Here is a 22,504-nt window from a genome sequence, read left to right on the forward strand (position 1 = left end):
GAAGTATTTTTTACTTGTTTTCTAAGGGAGATTTTTTTACGTTTTAAAGTTTTACCAAGAATTTTTATTAATTAAACTGCAGTGTTAAACAACTGTTTAATGACTTTATACAATAGCGTATGGATAGCAGACTTAATTTATCACTCCTGCATGTTAAAAATTGTAACGTCCTTAAATTTAAGTTCACTAGTTGTTAATGTAAAGGAATTTATGAAGTCCCATGGCTGTCAGATGTAGAGTATGTAGGTAGCAATTTCTGAAAAGCAATACCATAACGTAGTCCCTGACTTCTTTTACATAGAAAGAATTTTGAATCAGAAAAATTATTCTGAAGAACTCTGAATATCATTTGTTCTTCCTGAAATATTCTCAGTGTTAGCTCTCAGAATTTAAGTTCTTAATAATTTAACACAAATGAAAAACTTATGTAAATAAAATGAAGAATTTCTACTTCATTGACTTCTGCTTCTGGCTCTACTCCATAGAATTGATACCTTATTTTGTGATTTTGCTAAAGTGAGTGCTAAAGCATAGTGAATGATTGCAGAAGTAATTTCATCTCTTATGTTGTGACCTGACTTTTAAACTAAAGAGTTTCCATTATGAGATGTGGATTTGTTTGTATATAATATGTAAACAATGCTTGGTATTTTTGTCTAAAACATTTGTTGCCAAATTTTATTCCTATTTTGTTTGGACTATAAGGTCTTGATCTGTTCAAACTTACTAAGAAATCATGGGGCTAATTATGAGTGGACTGATGATGTTTTCAGGGTCGTATGGTATATAAATGTATAATATGCATATTCACCTTTTTGCCTGTACTTGTTACTGAAATGTAACTTCAGATGTGTTAGACAGTGCTGTTAATTGTCTTTTTGTTTTGCTCAAGATTTTTATTGAAGGATGGTCAGCTGTGGCTCTGTGCCCCTCAGGCGAAGCAAATATGGAAGTGTTTAGCTGAAAATGCGGTTTATCTTTGTGATCGCGAAGCCTGTTTTAAATGGTATTCCAAACTAATGGGGGATGAACCAGACTTAGACCCTGACATTAATAAGGACTTCTTTGAAAATAATGTGCTTCAGCTGGATCCTTCCCTATTAACAGAAAATGGAATGAAATGTTTTGAACGTTTCTTCAAAGCTGTGAACTGTCGAGAAGGAAAGCTAGTAGCAAAGAGACGAGCCTATATGATGGATGATCTGGAATTAATAGGATTAGACTACCTTTGGAGGGTGAGTTAATTGGAGGAAACATCTGAAAGGTTAACTGCTAAGTCTTTCTCAGTCTCTTTTTATATTTTTAGGAACGTGTAATTTATTAGTTGTAGACTGAAATGACAAAAAGCTACTTTTTCAAACTAAATGCATGGATATTGACTCCACTGTCTTCCCAGCAAGTATGCAAGTTGGTAACTTTGCAGACTGATGTTTAATGGAAAGTTATTTGAAACATCAAGTATATTTATATATTCACATGAGATTAAAAATTTGCCTATACTGTTGAAGAAGAAAGGATCGTTTCAGGTGAATTATCTGTAGGTTTCTCTCTCTCTCACACGCACGTTAGAATTAAACTTTGTTTTGTGCACTTCATAAGCTAGTTCATGTCATTCATTCTAGTATGGTAAACTGAAGTTGTTCTAGATTAGACCAAGTGATCACTGGTTTGATTCTTTCTTATATCCACAACCTTTTGCCTAAACATGGTTATAGCTTTTCAAAAGGAAGACTGTAGCTTTCTGAAGCTTGCCAAATCTATTGGTGACAAACATCAGTATCTAATTTGATGCTTAATTTTTTCAGAGTATTTCTAGTTTTCAAGAGCTGCATTAGAACCTGCAGTAGCGCACTGTGGCATGATTATCGTAGCTGTGTTTTGTAAAATGTGCCATATATAAAGCAGCAGTCTTTAGTAATTTTGGTTGTGGCTTGTTGAAGGGTTAGGTATTTTAATCATGGTGATAATAGTTAAAACCAAAGTAGATCACAATTTTTATACAAATAAGTTTTCACACAGTGTTTGTGTACAAAGTGCCCACATAATGCTAGCATGTTTTAGTTGTGGGAATCAACTTACTTGGATCTGCCCTGCCATATGGCAGCATGACAGAACTCATGAAGCTTCAGCTCAGTATCCTGCAGGGGTTGTCTGTAAGGGCTGCTTTCAGGCCTGGTGACTAGTAATTAAAATTTCGATTATCAGGTTAGGAACAGGACTCATTTGCCTGTCCCCCTTCCACCCACTCACAGCCATTTAAATACTTTAAAATTCTGTTTTTAAATCTTTGTTGATGTAGATTGTTCAAGCATCTGAAAAAACAGTTGTCTTGTTCTGTGAAACTAGTGAAAATGGAAATGTAATGCAAAGATGAATATATAAACACTACTTTTGTTTATAAAGCGTAGGCTTTTTTGCTAATTCTGAACTTTAAACTAGTTAATTCTTAATTTTGACTCTTATATAGTTAATTTCAGTGTAAGTTGTATTGATAGTATTTTCTAACTAAGCATTTTAGTCACTTTCACCTCATAAAATAATTAGGCATACTATTGTGTCAAGTTATTTATGTAGTCTTTTTGTTTTTAAATTTTATACTAGAAAGTTTTAAGATGTTCTAATGCTTTTTTTTTATTATGCTAGGTTGTGATTCAGGGAAATGATGACATCGCAAACAGGGCAATAGATCTTCTTAAAGAGATCTACACTAATCTTGGCCCAAGGTTACAAGTTAATCAGGTAAAAAAAACAAGTGACAAGAAAACTGAAATATAATAGGATAGAAAAACAGTCATAAAATTCAATTTTGTGATATTTTTATATTTGAAAGCTTTGAAAACAGAGCATAGTTTTCATGTTTTGGAGAGTATAATCCTGAGTCCAGCCATCGGGTTCTGGTCAGATGCAGAATTGAGTTTTTTCTGATATTTGCAGACTGAACTCTGATAAATTTTTCATGTTAAATTGATCTGTCTTATTTGCTCTTTCTACTCAGAAAACAGTTCATATCATGTACTTAAGTAAGCCTTTTGTTGAACTTCCAATTGTGGTACTTACTTGTGCTAGTATGTTCACTGGATGGGTCTGTTGAGTGTTGTCATAAGCTAATCTGATCTTTTTTTATATCATGTCCCTTACAAAGGGTCACAGAGTTTCCATATAATGGTCAAGCTGAGCTCTAGCAAATCAAATATTATCTCCCTACGTTAATATTTGCTGGGAGCTGCGTTTCAGTGGACAGAGAGAAGAGATAATGAGTTTCTGAAAGGTCAGAGGAAGTGAACTGTTGGGATTTCACAAATTTGGGGGGGAATATTGTCCTCCAGACAATCTCCAATTGGTAGTTTGCCAGTTGTATTTCTTGAAACTCCAATTTTCATACTTGTCCTCAAAAAGACTTTTATAGGCTTCAGAGCTGCTTGTCTGCTAGATAGAGCACAGCTGCTCTAGGTACTGCATTTACAGCCATTCAAACTGTATCTTACAGATGGGCTGTATGCTTCTTGCTTGCTATAGGTCTGGGCTTACTAAGCATGCGTAGATCTGTCCATCTGCACACGGTTAGATCTGACGCTTCCAGGAAGTGCTGGATTTACTTAACATGCACACAAATATTTTGTTTCAGTGTGCTGGTAGCTCCTCTGCTCCCGAGCTGCCTCTAAGAAAAGTGGCTACTGGACTGTGGATTACTGCCATAGCTATGACTGCTAATGTTTCTATTGCAGACTACTACCTGGAGACACTGCAAACTTTTTACAGTGATACTAGAGGTTATATGTCAGTCTAGGTCAGGAGGAAGGAGATGTTAGATATCAGGCAGGAGGAAGAGATTTGCTGCAGCTGCCACTATACTGAATCTAGTTTAAAATCCATTTCTGAGTTTATGCAGGAAAAGAGTGTGTATCTGGAACTGGCTTATGTGTTTTGGGGGGGTGGGTGTAGTTGTTCTGGTGGTCTGTAAATGTTCTGTGTTCACTCTTAGTGTAAAGCAAGTTAACCTGTACTAGATTGTTGGCTAGAAATTCTTGTAACATAGTCTGAGGAAATGAATAAAAGAAAGTCCAATTTAGTGTTCTCTGTGCAAACTTTCACTTTTTCTGTTTAAGTGCAGGTTTGCACTGTACTGTTACAACTACTGATGACTTGCAAGATTTTTGAAGCGCACACTAAATTAGAGCTATTTGTCAATGGGAGTTTATTCTAAAGTGGAATAAACCAGCTTTGTAGAGTAACTTACCTGTTTTGTTTTGCCTTTTTTTGGTTGTGGGGGTTTTTTTGTTTGTTTTGGGTTTTGTTTTTACTTATACCATTGGATTATCCTGATGAAAAGATGGTTTTTACTATTTCTTGTAATTGCACCAATTTTTTGATGTAATTAGGTAGTGATTCATGAAGACTTCATTCAGTCCTGTTTTGATCGTCTAAAAGCCTCCTATGATACATTATGTGTGTTGGATGGAGATAAAGACAGTATCAATTGTGCAAGACAAGAAGCAATACGAATGGTGAGAGTGTTGACTGTTTTAAGAGAGTATATAAATGAATGTGACAGTGATTACCACGAAGAGAGAACTATTCTACCTATGTCAAGGTATGTGTGAAAATGCACTACTGTGATTTTGATTTCTGTTAGCTAAAATACTACGAATATCTTTTTGCTATTTACATTCTAATGGGTTTCTATTCAGGGAATGTATTTATAGAGTTTCAAAATTACATTTTCTTTGCTAATACATGAAACTGATCTGTAGCAAAAAAAAAAAAAAAAAATTGAAAGATCAGGCAAATACAGGCATATATGAAAGGGACAGCAGACCTGAGAATAAACTTGTTTCTGGTGTTTTGTTCTATAAATAGCACAACATACCCTGTGGCTAGATTGTTTTGGATGTATTTCACTTTTTCAGTTAATTATTTAAAAGCAGTACTGTTCTTTAAGTTAACATGGGCAAAGCTGCTTTGTTTTTCATAGTCCTGTCATACAAAACCCATGTTGTTAATGTATATCTTCATCTTCCAGAGTTGTTTACAGAGATGCTTATCTTACTTTGCAAGCTTAAATTTTGGGTTATCTCTAAGTGAAATATTCTGTATAAATTCCTCATAAAAAGGGGAAGAAGTTAACAGCACTTTGAAGTGTATTTATTTTCTGTATACCTTCATTCTTCTTACACTTGTCTTGGAGTAAAAACTTAGCTTAAATCCTAGCTGCTCCTCCTTTGGCACAAAGAAAAAGGAATACTTAAATCCAATGTTGTGTAGATATTTTCACAAACAAAATACTTTATTTCCTGAGAGGAAAGCAGAACAGAAAACTGTTTAAATGTTCCAGTGTTAGTAGCTGCTTTCTGTGGGAAGAAAGTCTCAAAAATACAGAAGAAACACACTGAGATTGCTATGGATTTATGATGCAGCTAACATATTTTTAGGCATGGTGGGGGTTTTGTCCCCTTATTTTAAATGCCCTTTTTGTCAAGAAAATCAAAGGGGTTGCTGTTTCTTTGTGGTGCGTCAGTAATTTGTAGTGCTCCTACAGCATTTTTATTGTATATATTGATTGATTAGTCTTAACTAAGTTCTCTTGTTGGTTGTGGGTGCATCTTTTATATATGGGCTGCTTATTTGATTAGACTAACTTTTTCACAGGTCTTGTTGGCAAGGAGATTTTATGAGGAATTTTTGCCTTCCTTTGTTGCGTGGGATTAGTTTGTTGGGCTTATCTGGGCACATGTTTCCTAATGACTTCCCTGCCATTGTGCGAAGTGTGATCACTGCTAGTGTGAAAACGCTGCTTCTTTTTTTGGACCTCTTTAAAATTTTTTAAAAGCATTCTGATTTTTAAAATTGGAATTCTAATATAAAACTTTTAACAGCTTTTGACAGAAGGCATTAAGACTTGGTGACCTGATGGCTTTTTCTGATCTTGGTGTATTTAAAACTGAGTTGTTTTGTTAAAGAGCTTTATTGTGCTTTATTGCACATTTTGATAAGGAAATTACAAGCCAGAGAAAAGATCTAGAACTTCATAACAGACTTTTTAAAATTCTGTCAATGTTCCTAACCTGATTGTAAAGTTGACCATATGTTTAATGCACTTGTGCGGAGTGTGGCTTCTTGAAAGTTTCTGTGTATGTTATGTTTGCATAATTACTGGGACTTTCACATAATCTCATGCTGGAGCATATCACCATGTGTAAAGATTTGATGTTGAAATATCTGCAACACAAAATACAGCAGGAAAAATAATTTATTTCCTGAGGGCAAAAATAACTTTATCTGGTTGGTTTATTTTCAGAGCTTTCCGTGGTAAACATATCACACTGGTAGTTCGTTTTCCAAACCAAGGCCGACAGGTGGAAGATTTGGATATTTGGTCTCATACAAACGACACAATTGGCCAAGTACGGCGTTGTATTCTCAATCGTATTAAAGCCAATAGTGCTCACACAAAAGTAGAACTGTTCATTGGTGGTGAGCTGGTGGATCCTGCAGATGATAGAAAGTTAATTGGGCAGTTGAATCTCAAAGATAAAACGGTAAGTGTTGCAAATTGATTATTTATGTCAATTCAGATGTCGCTTCCCTTTTGTAAATGCTTGAAGAATACCATGCATGGGATCGCTTACTCTTGTGAAATAGTTCCATTCCTTCTCCTTGTATTATGCCATTAACATTATATCAGGTGCCTATGTAGTAAAGAATCTTCATTTTTGCATAGTATTAAAACTATGATTGTGTTTTTCAGCTAATTACAGCTAAGCTTACACAGATAAATTCTAATATGCCCTCAAGTCCAGATAGTTCTTCTGACTCTTCAACTGGTTCTCCGGGCAACCATGGCAATCACTACAGCGATGGTCCAAATCCAGAAGTTGAAAGCTGTTTGCCTGGAGTGGTAAGCATATTCTGAAATGAACAGTTTAAAAGCATTTTTCCCCCTATACTTTGTCTTTAAATAATGAGTTTTATGGGATTTTTTTATTTGCTTACTTTAAGATCATGTCACTGCATCCTCGATACATCTCTTTTCTTTGGCAAGTTGCAGATTTGGGCAGTAGCCTAAATATGCCACCGCTTAGAGATGGAGCACGTGTTCTTATGAAGCTCATGCCACCAGGTAAATCTTAATTTTATCCTGTTTTATCTTGTAATCCCCTGTATAATAATTTCTTGCCTGTTATATAAAAATGAAGATCAGGGAGTATTTTCCACTTTCTGGTATTTTTTTGATACTGTAATTCATGACTGTTATCCTAATTAGAATTGTAAATACATTTCCCAAATAGTTATTTCTTGTCTGTCGTGCAAAGTTGCTTACTTTGGGGTTCAGTGCCACAGTGCAGTTCAGTGCAGTGAAGATGGGGAGAAGCATTGTATTTTTGACGTGGTTTTGTAGAACTGCTTTAACAGGATCACTTTTCTACTGACAGAAATAATCATTGCAGAACACTTCATAGCCTGATCTTGTCTGTCAGTTACATTTTTTGCAGCTTTTCTGATAGACTTAAAATTTTTCACATTTATAATTGTAAATACTACTGGCTTGTTCTGGTGTAGTTTTGTTACAAAATGTTTATAAGTTGTGTTTTTATTGCAGATAACACTACGGTTGAGAAATTAAGAGCTATTTGTTTGGATCATGCAAAGCTTGGGGAAAGCAGCCTTAGTCCATCCCTTGATTCTCTATTCTTTGGTCCTTCTGCCTCACAAGTGCTGTATCTAACAGAGGTTTGTGATGCTTTGCCTGTTCTTTAAAAATCCTCAACTCTCTCTTTGGCAATCCTTTCTGTAACATTATGGAAGCGTAAGATCAAATTCTGGTTTGAAATTAATAATTGAAAATACTTAACAATTTACTGGAATAAGCTGGTAGATGGCCAATGCTGTCAAAGCATTGCTTAAGTGGTATTCCAACATAGTCTCATGTTCAATCATGTATATTCAAGCTAGTGCATTTCTGTTAGTTAATTCTGTATTTTGTTCTACAGGTAGTTTACGCCTTGTTAATGCCTGCCAGTGCACCTCTGGGAGAAGATGCCAGTGACTTCCAATACAACTTCTTAAAAAGTGGTGGTTTGCCTCTTGTATTGAGCATGCTGACTAGAAATAACTTCCTGCCAAATGCAGATATGGAAACTCGAAGGGGTGCCTACCTTAATGCTCTAAAAATAGCCAAATTATTGCTAACAGCAATTGGATATGGCCATGTTCGAGCTGTGGCAGAAGCTTGTCAGCCAGTTGTGGAAGGCACAAGTACAATTTCACCGGTAATATAAATCTTCCTTGCTGCAAATAGCAATGTACTGTGGTTTTTATATTGTCTGCAGCAACATCTATCTACTCTCCATTGACAATCTCTCTGAGTGAGTTGCGTGTCAAGAACTCACAGTACTTCCAGATAATGTTGTCTGATGATTCTAAAAAAAGAGATCAACTTACTAAACGAATCCTGTTTCTTTCTGACTGTAGGAAAGTTAGGTGTGAGATCCACTTGCTCTATGTAAGATTTTCAGTGGTTTGCATGATTGTCAGTACAGGTAACTTTCCATTTTCAAATACATCTATCCCATAAATGCGAATTCTGATTCTTTTGGGCTGTTGAATCTATTGAAGGATGTGCCTCTGAATTTCTTGAATCTCCTATTTATGATTAGAGCATACAACAACAGAACTGACGTTGAGCCATGCCTTTTTCTACACAAAAATAAGCCCTTGGCTTGTTAGATTCCTAATTTTGTCCGTTGCTTGTAGAAAATTCTTGCAGAGAATAGCTAGGTATATTGCAAAGTTACGTGTTGATAGTTGAAAGGTGTCCTACCCTAAGATTTCTCAGAGTTGGAAAAAGAAAGTGTAACACAGGTGTTCTGAACTGTGATCTCACGTGTCCGTAGTAGTAGATTTTATGCAGGTTCAGTATGGCTAGTTAGTTTTTCTACATCTGGACAAATAGGTTGTGGGTCAAGATTTTCATTTTTGCCTTCTTACCGTAGGTGTTAACAGCATAGAGCCTAAGAATTAAAATTTGCTGCTATCCTTGGACACTTGCTTCCAGGTGTTCCGGCTGGGTTTTTTTAATTTTCTTTGTGAGGTTCCATCCTGAATAGTTGCTAGAGCTATCGGCCTATACTCAATAATATATAGAGGGCCCCACTTCAGGGCACTTTCTTCCAGGATATTTACTAAGATCCATCTCTGAAGCAAAGTAGTACATTCCCCTTAAGTCTGAAAAATAAATACCTGTTTTGGTTAGCTGCATCTGTTGGAAGATACCAAATTCATTCTTTGTCAAGGAAATCAAAACTCTTGATGATTACAAAGAGGTGAAGATCCCGTTTTATGTCTTATGTTAGAATATAATAGAAACATCTTAAAGCAAATGTTTGCCACCCTATCCTTTGCCTATTTAAAATGAATACATTTTACTGCCCTATTTTCTTATGACAAGTATTCAAAAGGCCATTTGGAACACAGATAACAGCGGTTGAGTCTTGAAGTACTGTTTGAAACAACAGTCTTGAAGTACTGTTTGAAACAACAGTCTTGAAGTACTGTTTGAAACAACAGTCTTGAAGTACTGTTTGAAACAACAGTCTTGAAGTACTGTTTGAAACAACAGTCTTGAAGTACTGTTTGAAACAACAGTCTTGAAGTACTGTTTGAAACAACAGTCTTGAAGTACTGTTTGAAACAACAGTCTTGAAGTACTGTTTGAAACAACAGTCTTGAAGTACTGTTTGAAACAACAGTCTTGAAGTACTGTTTGAAACAACAGTCTTGAAGTACTGTTTGAAACAACAGTCTTGAAGTACTGTTTGAAACAACAGTCTTGAAGTACTGTTTGAAACAGATTTATGCTGACCACTTAGGAGGTGGTAATGTTTGTCCATGGCTGCTGACATTCACTGTTTAGTGTTGCAAACATCTAACTTTATTATTAACTGATTTGTTGGAAAAAACACGGTTATTCTTGCTGTCATTGTGGTCTTGATACTTTTTATTGTTGCAGCACCAATAAGCTTACACCTCGGGATGGAGGTGAGATTTGTAAATACCTTTCATCTGTCTTATCTAAAGCACAAGTACCATAGCATAACTGTCTGTCTTGGCTTTCCATCGGTACTTAAGAGAATGAGGTAACCAAGATTATGTGTCTGCAGTCTTCCAGTTACTGGTCTGCTGCTGTCACTAGGACCTTTTACATTTTTTTTTTTCTTCCTTGCTTTCATAGAAAGTTGAATCAATAATGTTGTTAAACATAGTATTCTGGTACATAGATCCTGATTTGCCTCCATATATATTGTGTTTGACCATACAGCCCGCTTCCAATAGCTAATTGTCTGTGTAAGCTCTGTTAGTCTTCAGTGGGAGTTCTGTAATTTTGCTCCCTGAGTCAAGTGTCTTAGTGAAGTTGACAAAGCAAAGGGATATGACCTGCACCGGGTGTTGCAGAACAACTTCACAGTGTGTCTTTTGAGCAGCATTTGAGCCAAGTTTTTTTGATTAAATGGTACTGGAAAATGAAGAAACTTTTTGTACAAGAAGTTTTTTAACTTGTAACCACAGCACACAGTCTATTCAAGCAAGTATGTCTATGAGAAGTAAACAACCATTTCAGATTCGAACTGTCAAAACTATGAAGCTCTGTCAGCCCAAGGAGAAGGAACTGTGTGCTCAAACCAATACAGAAAAGATCAAAACTTGTCTTGCTGCCATTTCTGTTGTGAAAGTATGATAAAGAACAGGAGAGAGAATTCAGAACAGAATTCTTCAATAGTGCTCTAACTCAAATGTTTAAAATGTACTTAACTATAATGAACACTGCAACCATGTTCTGTGTGGACACTATTAGCTAATTCAGAGGGATATCCATTGCTTTAGCAAACCCTTTCTTTCCTACATCAACAGAAAGGGAAGGAGGCGTTGTAACTCTAAATAGTCCGTTCACTTGAAATAATCTGATCAATAAACAAACCCCCAAACCGAAGTAGTTTTGAGCAAGTGCCTCTCCTCTTAACTACTTGTATGATCATACACTGTAGCATACAGTGTCTTCAGATGTGATGGTATCTATTTGAAAATGTGGGGGCTTATTTTTCTTGGTGTTTGCAGTTTCTGTAAGTAGTTTTCCTTCCAAGTTCTTACCTATTTCTACCATACCTTTCCAGGTAACTTTAGATTTTCATATCTTCTTCTTCTCTTTTTTCCATGTAAAAATAAGTGTAAGAAATACTTTCTTACAGATAAACCAGGCTACACATGACCAGGCAGTGGTGCTACAAAATGCCCTACAAAACATTCCCAATCCAACTTCAGAATGCATGCTAAGAAATGTAGCAATACGTCTTGCACAACAAATATCTGATGAGGTTAGTGAATTCCTTTCTGTATCACGTTTTTTTCCTGGTTTGTTTTTTTTTAATCTTTAAATTTATTGCTTTGCAAGACATGGATTTTCCTTCTAAAATGTCATGAAACATTTTAGGTAATGTTCATATGGTTCATAACCTGTTAACTAATTAAAAGTATGCAATTAATTGTTTCCATATGCAATTATGAAATTAAGTGTCTAATAGCATGAAGAGGCTTAAGTGAACTAGGCAGGTTCTGTACAAGCTCTTTAATGGATTTTGAATGTTGTTACACTTGGATCAGAACTTCAGGAATTTGACATAATAGATTTAAAGAAGTTAATGGGTATTTTGAAAACATTTTTGTGATACTTTCTTTTTTTTGGTCTTTTATGTTTTGGTTTTTGGGTAACATTCTCTTCCTCAAGAGGAACACAGAAAAGGGGAGGGAGTTCTTAAAATTTGAGCATGATTTTTAAATCCTGAAAGATAAGTCTCAAAGTCTTGCCAGTGTATCTTTATATATTGAAAATGCATTAACGATACAAGTGAGAAATTGGATGTTGGAGCTTGGTAGGGTTAAACAATGTGCCTTGCAAATATAAGTCTTATCTGTATAGTATGACCAAACATCATTTGGATTGGGAATTATGAGTCATGTTACTGAATACATTAGTGAATTCTCCTGAATTCAGCAGAAGCTAAAATTGGAACTACTGCAACTTTCTCTTCCATGGTGAATCGGGATCCCTCAGTTTCTGGTGTGGAAGCAGTGAATATTGGTTTTCTGTACTGTATAGAATCCCTGCAAAGCTATCTCCGAAACATTTCTGAGCTGTCTAAATAAAAGTAGTCTCGTATTATCATCTTAATGTTGAAGAATACACTAGTTCCTTTGAACAAAGAGCCGTGTCTAAAGAAAGCACAATGTACTAAACTGGAAGACTGAACCATCTGCCTTCCATTAGTGGTGGTGTTGCATCCATAGGTGATGGTATGTGTAAAATTAGCCAGTTGAACTCTGATTTAATTAAATTCCTTCCACAGAAGAAATGTCTTTTGAGGTGAGTTATGAAGAAAGGTTTTTAATTGTGCCATTGTCCTTTTTGGAGGATTTCTAATAATAAATAATTTTTTCTTTGACCAGGCACATCAAAGCAAACAAAATCTGAATTTCTTTGACAATATTGCTGTTAAAGTATTGTCTATAATTTTCTGAAATTATGAAAACTGCTGTAGATCTAAATTTCATATGTATTGTAGTTTGCCTTTGAAAGATTTTTTTTTTTTCTCTTAATGTTTTGATGGGCAAAGACTCTTTTCACATGACCTCACAATTTAAAAAAAAAAATCTGACGTGGTTTTCATAGGCCAGACAGAAGACTACAGCATGGAAAGAAATCTTCACCTTTTAAAAAAATTTTGATACTTCAGGATTTTAAAACTACAATGAGATTAAAAAAAAAAAAAGATGTTTTTCTGTGTGACAGTTTTTTCTTGTGGTGCTGTTACTGTAAGGTTGCTTTGCTTGTGACAAAGGTGAAATACCTGTTATTTTTTTGTAACTATTGTTAATGTCTATATCAGTAGCAAGAATGCACATTGTTCAGCTTTCCTGATGCAGCTAGCTTATTAGTTAAGCTGCTTAAAGTCTCCTTTTTTTATTAAGTCTGAGCATTAGAAAAATGAAATTTGAAATTTTTGAGAACTTTCTACCATCTACTTTTAAAGATTGCCTATTTTTTGGACAGTTCTACTTTGAATGTAGACTCCAGATAGGTTCGGGGTTTTTTTGAAAGTTGATGCAAACTGTAAATAATGGCAGTTGTAGAATGTTTTGTAATGTATGTATATCAGTAGAAACTATTGGATGTTAACTCAGATCATGCCCAAAATACTGGAGTGATTCCGCATTCATAAGATTATATGATTCATAAGATACATGATCTGTGTTCTTATTAATTTTAAACCCTTTATATATTAATCACATACTTGATAAGCATTAGTTTGTCTAGCTAGCTATCAGCTAGCACAATCAATATCATGGCAGGGACAAACCCTAAAATAACTTCAGCCTCTTATATTACTTAAGAGCCTAGCTGCCTTCGAGATGTGTGCTTAGTGGTTTGTTGTTTTTTTTTTCCCCCAAATCAAGAATGTTTTAGCGTTGAAGTTGGTAGTTTCTGCTAAATCTTACTCAGAATCAAACAGTTGCTAGTTATTTATAAAAAATGCTCACTTTCTTGTAATTCCTGGTACTTGTAGCATTATGATTTAAGATTCTGTAATGCTATTTTCTATTAAAAAATGAAATATTACGTAAGTGAAATACAAATGCTTTGCAAGATACATAATCTTTCTTTTTTTCTATTTAGGAAAAAATTCTTTGTTAAATTTTAAAATTTTAAATTTTAAACTTTCTATAAAATACATTTGTGAGAATTTAGAATCCATTGTAATGTTATTTGCAACTGTGTTTTAATGTTGCTTTGGTTTATTTCTCTTTTCAGGCTTCAAAATACATCCCTGATATCTGTGTTATTAGGGCAGTACAAAAAATTGTTTGGGCATCAGGTTGTGGGTCAGTTCAGCTGGTTTTCAGCTCAAATGAGGAAATTAGTAAAATCTATGAAAAGGTAAGAATTCCTAAGCAACTTCTTTTGTATATAACTGTTCCTTTGTTTACAAAAGGGACAGTGTCAACCAGGTCAGGCTTAGAGTGTAACAAGCTTTTAGGTAGGTATCTTGGTGATTATGAATTTGGAGTCTAGTATATGTCAGTTGTCATACCAGAGTTTAATTTTCTATTTCACATTCCTTTTCTCATTAACTACTTAATTGTAACTTGAATCTGGTGTCAGTTCAAAAATGCACTAGTTCTGTAAGTTGCTGTAACATGCTTTCAGCCCAGTTAAATTCTGTATCTAAATAAGGAATAAGCATTTCTTGCAATGCTAATTTTTGTCATCTTCAAACTTAAAAGGTCTATTCTACAGAAGTGGATTAAAAGCATATGTGCAGTCTAGAATGAGAAACAAGAGCTAATTTATCTGAAATTAGCACTGAAGCACTGGTAATTCTGTATGGCTTTTTTCCTTTTATTATGTAGATATGTAAAACATCTTCACGGTTTCATGTGTCGTTTACAAAAATAGTTTGGAGTTGGGCGTTACGTATTAGTATGTTATCACACACCTTATGTTCAATGAATGTTGCTTACAGTTATAGGAAATAGTAACCTGTATTTTGGCAGTGATTTAAAAAAAAATATTTTTTTGTTGTCTAAACATCTTCTCTTGTTCATCTTACAAAATCAAGTTTAGTACTCATCAATACTTGCCTGAGAGTGAAAGGGTAAGGAAGATGTAGGGAGGTTTTATTCTTAGTGTATTAGCTGTTGTGCTTAAATGATCAATTAGAGGAAGAATGTTTACTTCAGCAAAATGCAACACCTTTTGATTTAGCTTGTGTAGTGTTATAACGGCATCTGCTTCTATTGCTATGAGAATGACTTCTTCGAAATAAGTTGGGGGTTTTTTGGTTGGTGTTTTTTTGTTGTTGTTGTTTTAGGTTTTTTGTTGTTGTTGTTTTTGAGGTGATAAACTTGTGTATAAAATGTGGTGTAGTTAGCATGACAGTCCAGGCACATGAAGATGTGCTCTTATCTATACATTAGATGTTTTAAGAGCAGTAGTGCACTAGAGAAAATACACCTAAAGGAGAATATACCTCGGTGTACTTTTCTGATATTTTTGTGGGTGAAAATTGTACAGTTTTCTCTAAAAATACCTTCAAATAACCGAAGTTTTAAAATAGGTGAAATTTAAGCTGTGCATTATCAGTCATCCTTCACAGGTTTTTTGTGTGGGGGTTTTTGTTTTGTTTTTAATTATTGACACTTACATGGACAGTTGTAATAAATGGCAGCTGCATTTGATTTATGCTAGGCAAAAGGGAAATAAATATTGAAGGGAAAAATTGGAGACTAAAAAGAGGAAGAAATTGCAGAAGTGCTAAGAAGGGGGAATAAAGTACGCTTTGTTAAAATAACATTAAGAGAGGAAGGTGTCGCAGAAATAGAGGAATACTATGCAAGACAAGACACATTCTTAATTTAAGAGAATTGCGTTTGGTTATACAAGAGAGGAAGTAACTCCTATGGTAGTTTTATAAAGATTGAATCTACTAGTGACTGGCAAACACTGGCTTAGAGAAAAAAGTATTTTAGGAAAAATGCTTCCTATTTTCTTAGTTGACCACTAAACCTTAGACTCTCAACTCACAGGTTGTAGGAGCATTTTGCTAAGTCTGTGGGGTAGAGATTTGTCATTAAATGTTAGTTTAAGAACAAGAGCAGACTGATTTTTGCGGAATCAGGAATGACATGTCAGGATTCCTAAAAACATCAAAGGCAACTATGGTAAATGTGTCTTTAAGAGGCACTTCAGAGTAGTGCCATCAAGTATGACTTTGAAAGAATGTTTTGAGCACTTAAAGAAGCTTCTGAACTTAACTAATGAATTCAATTAAACTTCAAAGTCAAGATAAATTATTTTGAGAGCATAACTTTTATGGAGTCTTTTCTGCCTCCTGCCTCAAAAAATTCTGGTATGGGAGTCCTCTCAGTGGTTGAAGAAGACTGTGTGCAACTTTCAGTGGCGTCAAACCACCATTTCCTTATTAGCTCAGAGAAGGCCCATACCCACCTGAAATACTGCAAGTATGCTGCTTGTACAGACCCGTCAGCTCTTGGTGCCTGAGTATAGGGAAGTACTTCGTGGAGTGTAAAATGAACTTTGCCTTTCTACTAGATGCCGGCAGCCATGCAGAAATAACTTTCTTTTCTAAACAGGGCTTCAGTGCAGAGTAGGTGCAGTCCTGAACTTGTTGAAAGCATTTTACTTTTACTTTCATATCTTGAGATGTGTCAGAATTACCACATCCTCCCGCTGCAGTGGTAGTGACTGCCTGTGATTTTTAGCTTTTGTGCAAAGACAAAATAGTGTCTGTTGCCAGACTGAGACATACTTTGCCCTCTTCTGCTGCTGTTCACAATTAGTTATCTTTTCTGCATTGTAATCCCTTCTTTCTGCCTACTTAATCTTGATACCTTTCCATATATAAAACAAATACTTATTTTAAGCCTCTAGTTGATGTTGCTAACCTGCAGCCATGATTACTGATGAATTAAGATTGAAACCTGCTCACATTCAGTTTTTTCAGAACTTCTTCAGGCTAATTAATTTTGGCTTAGATGGAGGAGAGGGCTTGCTTTTATTCTAAAAGTATTTATTTTGGAAAAAATGTACCAAAATCAACTCACTTGATTCAAGTGTTTAATTGAAAGAGTAACCTATGTACCAATTAGAAACATTATCCTTTCCTATTTCAAAAATCACCACAGCAACTACGTTTCAGCTGTTTCATGTTTCTGAAAAATAGTGAAGTGCTGAATAAATTCTAGCAGTATTGAGAAGCTTTTGGTTGAATAAGTTGTGCGTATCACAGCTTTGTAAAACCGGACTTCTTGATGAATTATACAGCACTATAGCCTTTCTCTGTTTAAATAGTAACTGTTTCTAAAGCTTTAAACTCCAGGTTCTGAGTAGTAAAGAAAAACATCTTATTTAAAAAAATTGAAAAAATGCAAGCAAACAAAACCTAAATACAAACCAACAAACCCCCCCAACAATACTAATTGATGTAACTTTTGCCTACAAGCTTCCTATTTAACTTCTGGCTCCTTAAGTTCATGCTTGGAATCCTCCTTTGAGAAGTACAGTACTGGAAGGTCAGGTCATCCCGCACAGTGCTTTGAATCACATCTGAGCGGAGTGCATAAAATACTTGGCACTGATAATCACTTAGTATACAAATTTGTGGTTTGTGTTTGTATTTAGTATATATACCTTGGAGCCACTTGGGTTTCTCGGGATTTTTTTCTATACCCACTTTGTGCTATCTTGTTTATTTTTACAGACAAATGCAGGAAATGAACCAGACATGGAAGATGAACAAGTTTGCTGTGAAGCATTGGAGGTGATGACCCTGTGTTTTGCTTTGATTCCAACGGCACTGGATGCGCTCAGTAAAGAAAAGGCATGGCAGACCTTTATCATTGATTTACTATTGCACTGTCACAGCAAGTAAGTTCTGATGGTTTTGTGTTGTTTTTTTTTTTTTTTAATCACATATATTATTTTACAAGTCAAAATGAATATAAAGCCTAAATGCAAAGCAGCGACTGCTTATTTAAGTGATTTTCCACCCTCCCCACCCCCTGTGGTTGTCTTAATTTATTGTTTAGTAATATAAATCTGTAATTTGGATATCTATCCTAAAGTGGTAGCTGCATCAGTCCCATCTGCTTTGTACTCCTAAGGAGGATATTGTCAAGCCAGATGGATGCCTGATAATGTGCTACTGATGGCTTTAGAACAACTTATTTAGAATAAAATAATAGGTACTTTATGTTTTTCAGAAATTATGTGAATACTTGCTACATTAGAATATGTAAGTGACTTAGGTATAGAAGAACTTTTTATACTTTTTCTGGTAAGTAAAGACAAGATACAGTACTAGCAGTTTGAGGAGAGGCGGAAATTAAGATTTAATCCTCTGGTTTTCTTGCATTGGAGTGGTACATTTGTGACTCTTCATGTGACTTGCATGTTTACATAGGGCTGACACACTGAAGCTGTCACCTGAGGCAGTAGCAGCGTCCTGGAGGAACCGTTAGCACTGTTGGGGGACAGATGGACAGGGAAAACCAGCAGGAGCTACCGAGAGCAATGTGGTTCAGTTGCTCTGCAGTCCTGCCATAGAGTTCAGGGTTCTCTTGTTATCTCCAAGCTATTCCTACAGATCTCCTTAGACAGCATCTGCACAATACAGCATCTGTATGATGCACTTCTTGTGACTTTTAGCCCATCTGAAATTACCATGTGAAGTATTGGGATGTGTATTTTTAGAAGCCATCCAGGTGGAAAGTTTTTGTATGTTGTTATTAAACTTAGTTACCAGTGCTTTGAACTGTTAGTAAAGATTTAATTCTAGTTTTGTAAGATATCTCTGCTGCTGTTTCATGAATATTTTAACTTTTCTTTGAGAAAGGACAGAGATCAGAAATTAGTGAAGTTGTCTAAGCTTTTCAGTACGTTTTAAATGGAGTCAGGTTATGGCGCGCTCAGATGAATGGGGTCAGAATTTCAGCACCATGTTTTGGGGGTTTTTTACTGTTCTAGGCAAAACAGGTTTGTCTCATGTTCAGGAATATTCACCATAAAAAAAGCATCAATAGTATCATCAGAGTATCTCTTTACAATGAAGTATTTGCACACATTGGTGAAACTGTGGAGTGTTACTATCGGAATCCCACAAGCTTTATTAGTTTGCAACCTGTGGTATAGAATGTTGAATTTTCAGCTTCACTGAAGCTTGTTATTATCACTTAAGTTACAGAAGTTTAACAAAACATGCTGACAAATGTATGTTGTAATTTTACACATTAAATGAAACAAGCTGTCTTTCACTATTTTTGGTAACTTTCAAGGCTGATAAGTAAGAAATCACTAAATTTTATTTTTAAAACTGTCAGCAGTTGATACCAAGTTACTATTTTGACAGTAAGTGTGTGTTGGCCACATGTCAAATTTGGAGTACCAGTACAGCTGAATAGCATGGGCAAGTGTCAGTGCTGCCCCATCCTTTGATTTTTGATGTGTGTCTGAAGATTTATCAGATTTATGGCTTTTTTACATGATTTTAATTGTACAAATGCAAGTAATGGGTGATAATTTTTATAATAAATTTCACTGTAGTTATCTTACTTTCTGGCATTGTATTTGGAATTTAAGTGACATTTCTCAAGTGTTCACCAGCATTTGTTTATATTTCAGTTAGTGTTTGGTATCAATACTTGTTACCACTCTTTCAGTCTTTGAAAACTGCAAATGCTCTTTGGGAGGATTTTTCTGTTGTGGTCATATTTCCTTAAGGAAGTGAACTATTGGTTCAAATCAGAAATGTCTAAATCTATAAGTCAGTTTAGTCTCTGAATTTCATTGTGCAGGTTCCATCCAGTACAGCTTGTGATGGAGGTAGAACGTCTTTTTAGCAAAACCTACAGTCTTGATTTACAGATGGGAATATCTGTCATAGTTTTGCCAGTCTCTTCCAATGGTTACTCTTCTTGCTGATTTGAGCTTTGTTGACTGAATTTGAATCCCAGCTATTTCGTATTTTTATGCCTAGTGAATAGTTGACTACTGTACTTTTCTTCCTAAAAAATTGGAAGAAACTAGATGTGTTCCCAAGCTGGGGCTTCTCATTTCACATGTTTTGTTGGCATGTCAGCCCAAGTCTGAACAGCAGTGGCTTAATTCCCCAGGTACGTTAGCTTTTTGCCCTTTAAAAATAAGAGTAGTATTAATATATGGGGCTTGTTTGGGTTTTTTTTGTCAGAAGGGATAAAATTTTTAAGGACTTCTCTTATCCAAGTCACTGGTGCTCAGCTCCTTATCTCTGTTTTATTTTTCCACCTGATACCGTCAGTACAACAAGCTAACCATTGGGCTCTTTTCTCTCATATGCTTGTAAAACTTCTGATATGTATGATAATCTCACTTAGAATGCCACTGTTCATTATTACATCATAGTTAGAATAGCATAAACATAAGTAGAAATGGAAGACTGCTTTGAAAATGAAGACGAAGTTGAACTAAGCTAAAAAAAGTTCCTCTTCTGAATTAATGTGGAAACAAGTTAGTATTTGCAGTGCAGAGAAAGCTTAGCAAATACCAGACAGAATTCTGAATATCCTTCCAGTTTCAACTATTGTTCTCTAATCTCCTACCCTCAATCAGAGAACAATGTGAGCAAAAATACGCATGTGAGAAAATGGTTTTGGTGCACCATAAAAGACAAGGAAGATGATCAAGTTCAGATCTCACAAATATGATCTTTCTGGAAAAGATCAGATGGATTGGTGGGGTTTGTTTCTTTCAGGGGTTGAGAATGTATAGAACTTCTGCTGTTTCCTTATAGCATAACCATGCTACCTATAAATTGAGAAACAGAATGCAAAATGTTTAATACTAAATACTAGAGCAGTTCTTACTCTCCAAGGTAATTGATTTTATAGTGGTGACCCCTGAATACAAGACTGGCTTAGTCAACAGTATATAGCTGAACAGTTAGTCCTAAATGATCCTGGAACCCAGAAGTATTCCGCTGATGGCTTCAAAGTGTCTAGTGGTCATACATATGTGGCCCAAATAAATAAAAATTTTTACTGCTTCTGTAAAGCAGTGGCACTTACACCCATTGAAGAGGCTGACTTCTGTTAACTAAACAGAAATCTGTATCCTGGAGCTATCAATAGGAGGTGATTCAGGTTGCCTGCCTTAACGGAGGTGTTTGGCCTCCAGCTGTTTCACCGGGTGCATGTGAGTTCATCATGCAACTTGTGTCCTATCTGCTAGCTCTATGCTGTTGTCATGGTGTCTAACATGGCGCTAGATGCCTGCATTTAGGCAGCTGCATCCCTCCCATGGTTCCTTAAGAGCTCTTAAATTGTTATAGCCTCACAAAAATATACTACTTGTGTTCAAATGCTGCATAGTCCTTAGAGACATAACGGTGTGATGTATGTGTTTCCTTCGTCACGTTTCTCACTTCTGGAAAATACCACCTTTATCTATTTCATTCTTCCTTTAAGTGCATGAACCTAAGGAGTGTCTATGTGATATGTCCCAAGCAGCTGAAGGGTTGCATCTTAAAATAAATTTCTGTGAGAACTTTTATGAAAACGTCAGCTCAGCGATCAGATCCCATAAAATGTCAGTTATTACTAAGAACAAAACAGAATTCCTCCACCCCCTGGTCTTCTGCAACTCAAAGCAATGCAGTAGAACTTGCAAAGATCAGAGAAGGGTGACAAGGGAGATCAAAGCTCTGAAATTACTTCCATCTGAGGAACAGCTGAATAGCTTGGGGCACTTCGTATTGGAGAAGAGATAAATGGTGGGAGGAGAATACCACAGAGACCTTTAAAATCAGAAGTAGCAAAGAGAGAATAAATAGAGAAGAGTGTTTCTTTGTGTAAGAACTTCTTGAGCATAACATTTAAGCAGTGTAAACCTTTGGTTTGGAAATAGTTTGAGGGGTTCTTTCATGAATTTGTCCAGTGAGGGCTATGAAATACTGCTTTTGGTAGTCTTCCTGAACCACAAATTGTTAGAAGCTGAGAGAACGTTCTGGAGAAGTGTCACTGCATGCTTCCCTCTTCTGTACTTTCCTAGGTTTATACCAGAGACGGGGTGCTCAGCTAGGTGCATCTTCACTCTGACCTCATGGTCATTCTTGTGTGTCTTTTTGAAGCACAGTTATCCACACATGAAAGAACTCTGAAGGAAACAGGATTCTTTCGTGTGCTTTCCACAGTGACCTCATGGGCAGAAAACAATGACAGCCACACCAAAAAGGCACTGTAAAATTCAGTTTCTTGTATGTTGAGATACTTTCATAAAGCACAGCACTCATTTGTATTCTCCCCCACCCAAGCAGAGTTGTTTCTAACAGTTTTTACAAGATACAGTGCTTAGACAATTAATCTTACAACTTGAAAGAATAGGGTTTGTCTTAATTTATTTTTTTTTTTCCTTAAGCTTATCCATTCCCACGTTATTCCAGTGGTTAGATTAAGTTCTTAGATGGAAAATTTCCTTTAATTCTTGCCACTTGAATTTTCAGCTGGTCATCTTTTCTCATTTCTGACTAATGATAAATTTTGATCACTTCATAGATGCTCAGCAAACTGCTGTGGTGATACATAAGAGCAGTTTTACTAGGGTGGTTCTACTTTGTCTTTCAGGCACAACTGGTGCTTGATTAGAAAAAAAAGAAAAATTTATTTAGGGTTGCAAATTGCTTGTGTTATGCAATATTTGCTGGCAGTTGCAAAGGTTTAGTGGTTAGGTGCTGATAAGTTTCTTTTTCTTTTACCTTTAAATATTTGATTTGTGGAACAGGTTTTGTAATAGTAATTCATGTGTCTAAAATTTCACTGCAAGGAGAAACAGTATGATGGGTAGTGAATAATTAAAGTATTCCCGTTTCTTACATTATGTGCAGTTTTAGAAAATGGCATTAAGCAG

At 35.6% G+C, this 22,504-nt stretch overlaps 2 protein-coding genes across 4 annotated transcripts in view; one reads left to right on the forward strand and one right to left on the reverse strand.

Annotated features, from left to right (window-relative positions):
* Window positions 1–22,504, reverse strand: part of RPL8 (ribosomal protein L8) — a 161,739-nt gene that overhangs the window by 96,494 nt on the left and 42,741 nt on the right. The gene's annotated exons all lie outside the window — the stretch shown is intronic.
* USP9X (ubiquitin specific peptidase 9 X-linked) overlaps window positions 1–22,504 on the forward strand; it is a 105,045-nt gene that overhangs the window by 56,193 nt on the left and 26,348 nt on the right. For all 3 annotated transcript variants that reach the window (XM_052794155.1, XM_052794153.1, XM_052794154.1), the window contains exons 16-26: window positions 893–1,235; window positions 2,644–2,739; window positions 4,380–4,591; window positions 6,296–6,536; window positions 6,746–6,895; window positions 6,997–7,117; window positions 7,598–7,728; window positions 7,989–8,267; window positions 11,241–11,366; window positions 13,859–13,984; window positions 17,328–17,494. In XM_052794155.1, coding sequence (XP_052650115.1) covers window positions 893–1,235; window positions 2,644–2,739; window positions 4,380–4,591; window positions 6,296–6,536; window positions 6,746–6,895; window positions 6,997–7,117; window positions 7,598–7,728; window positions 7,989–8,267; window positions 11,241–11,366; window positions 13,859–13,984; window positions 17,328–17,494 — 1,992 coding nt within the window. The remainder of the gene's footprint in view (window positions 1–892; window positions 1,236–2,643; window positions 2,740–4,379; window positions 4,592–6,295; window positions 6,537–6,745; window positions 6,896–6,996; window positions 7,118–7,597; window positions 7,729–7,988; window positions 8,268–11,240; window positions 11,367–13,858; window positions 13,985–17,327; window positions 17,495–22,504) is intronic.

Source organism: Harpia harpyja, chromosome 8 (genome assembly GCF_026419915.1).
Source record: "Harpia harpyja isolate bHarHar1 chromosome 8, bHarHar1 primary haplotype, whole genome shotgun sequence".
Classification (NCBI taxonomy): domain Eukaryota; kingdom Metazoa; phylum Chordata; class Aves; order Accipitriformes; family Accipitridae; genus Harpia; species Harpia harpyja.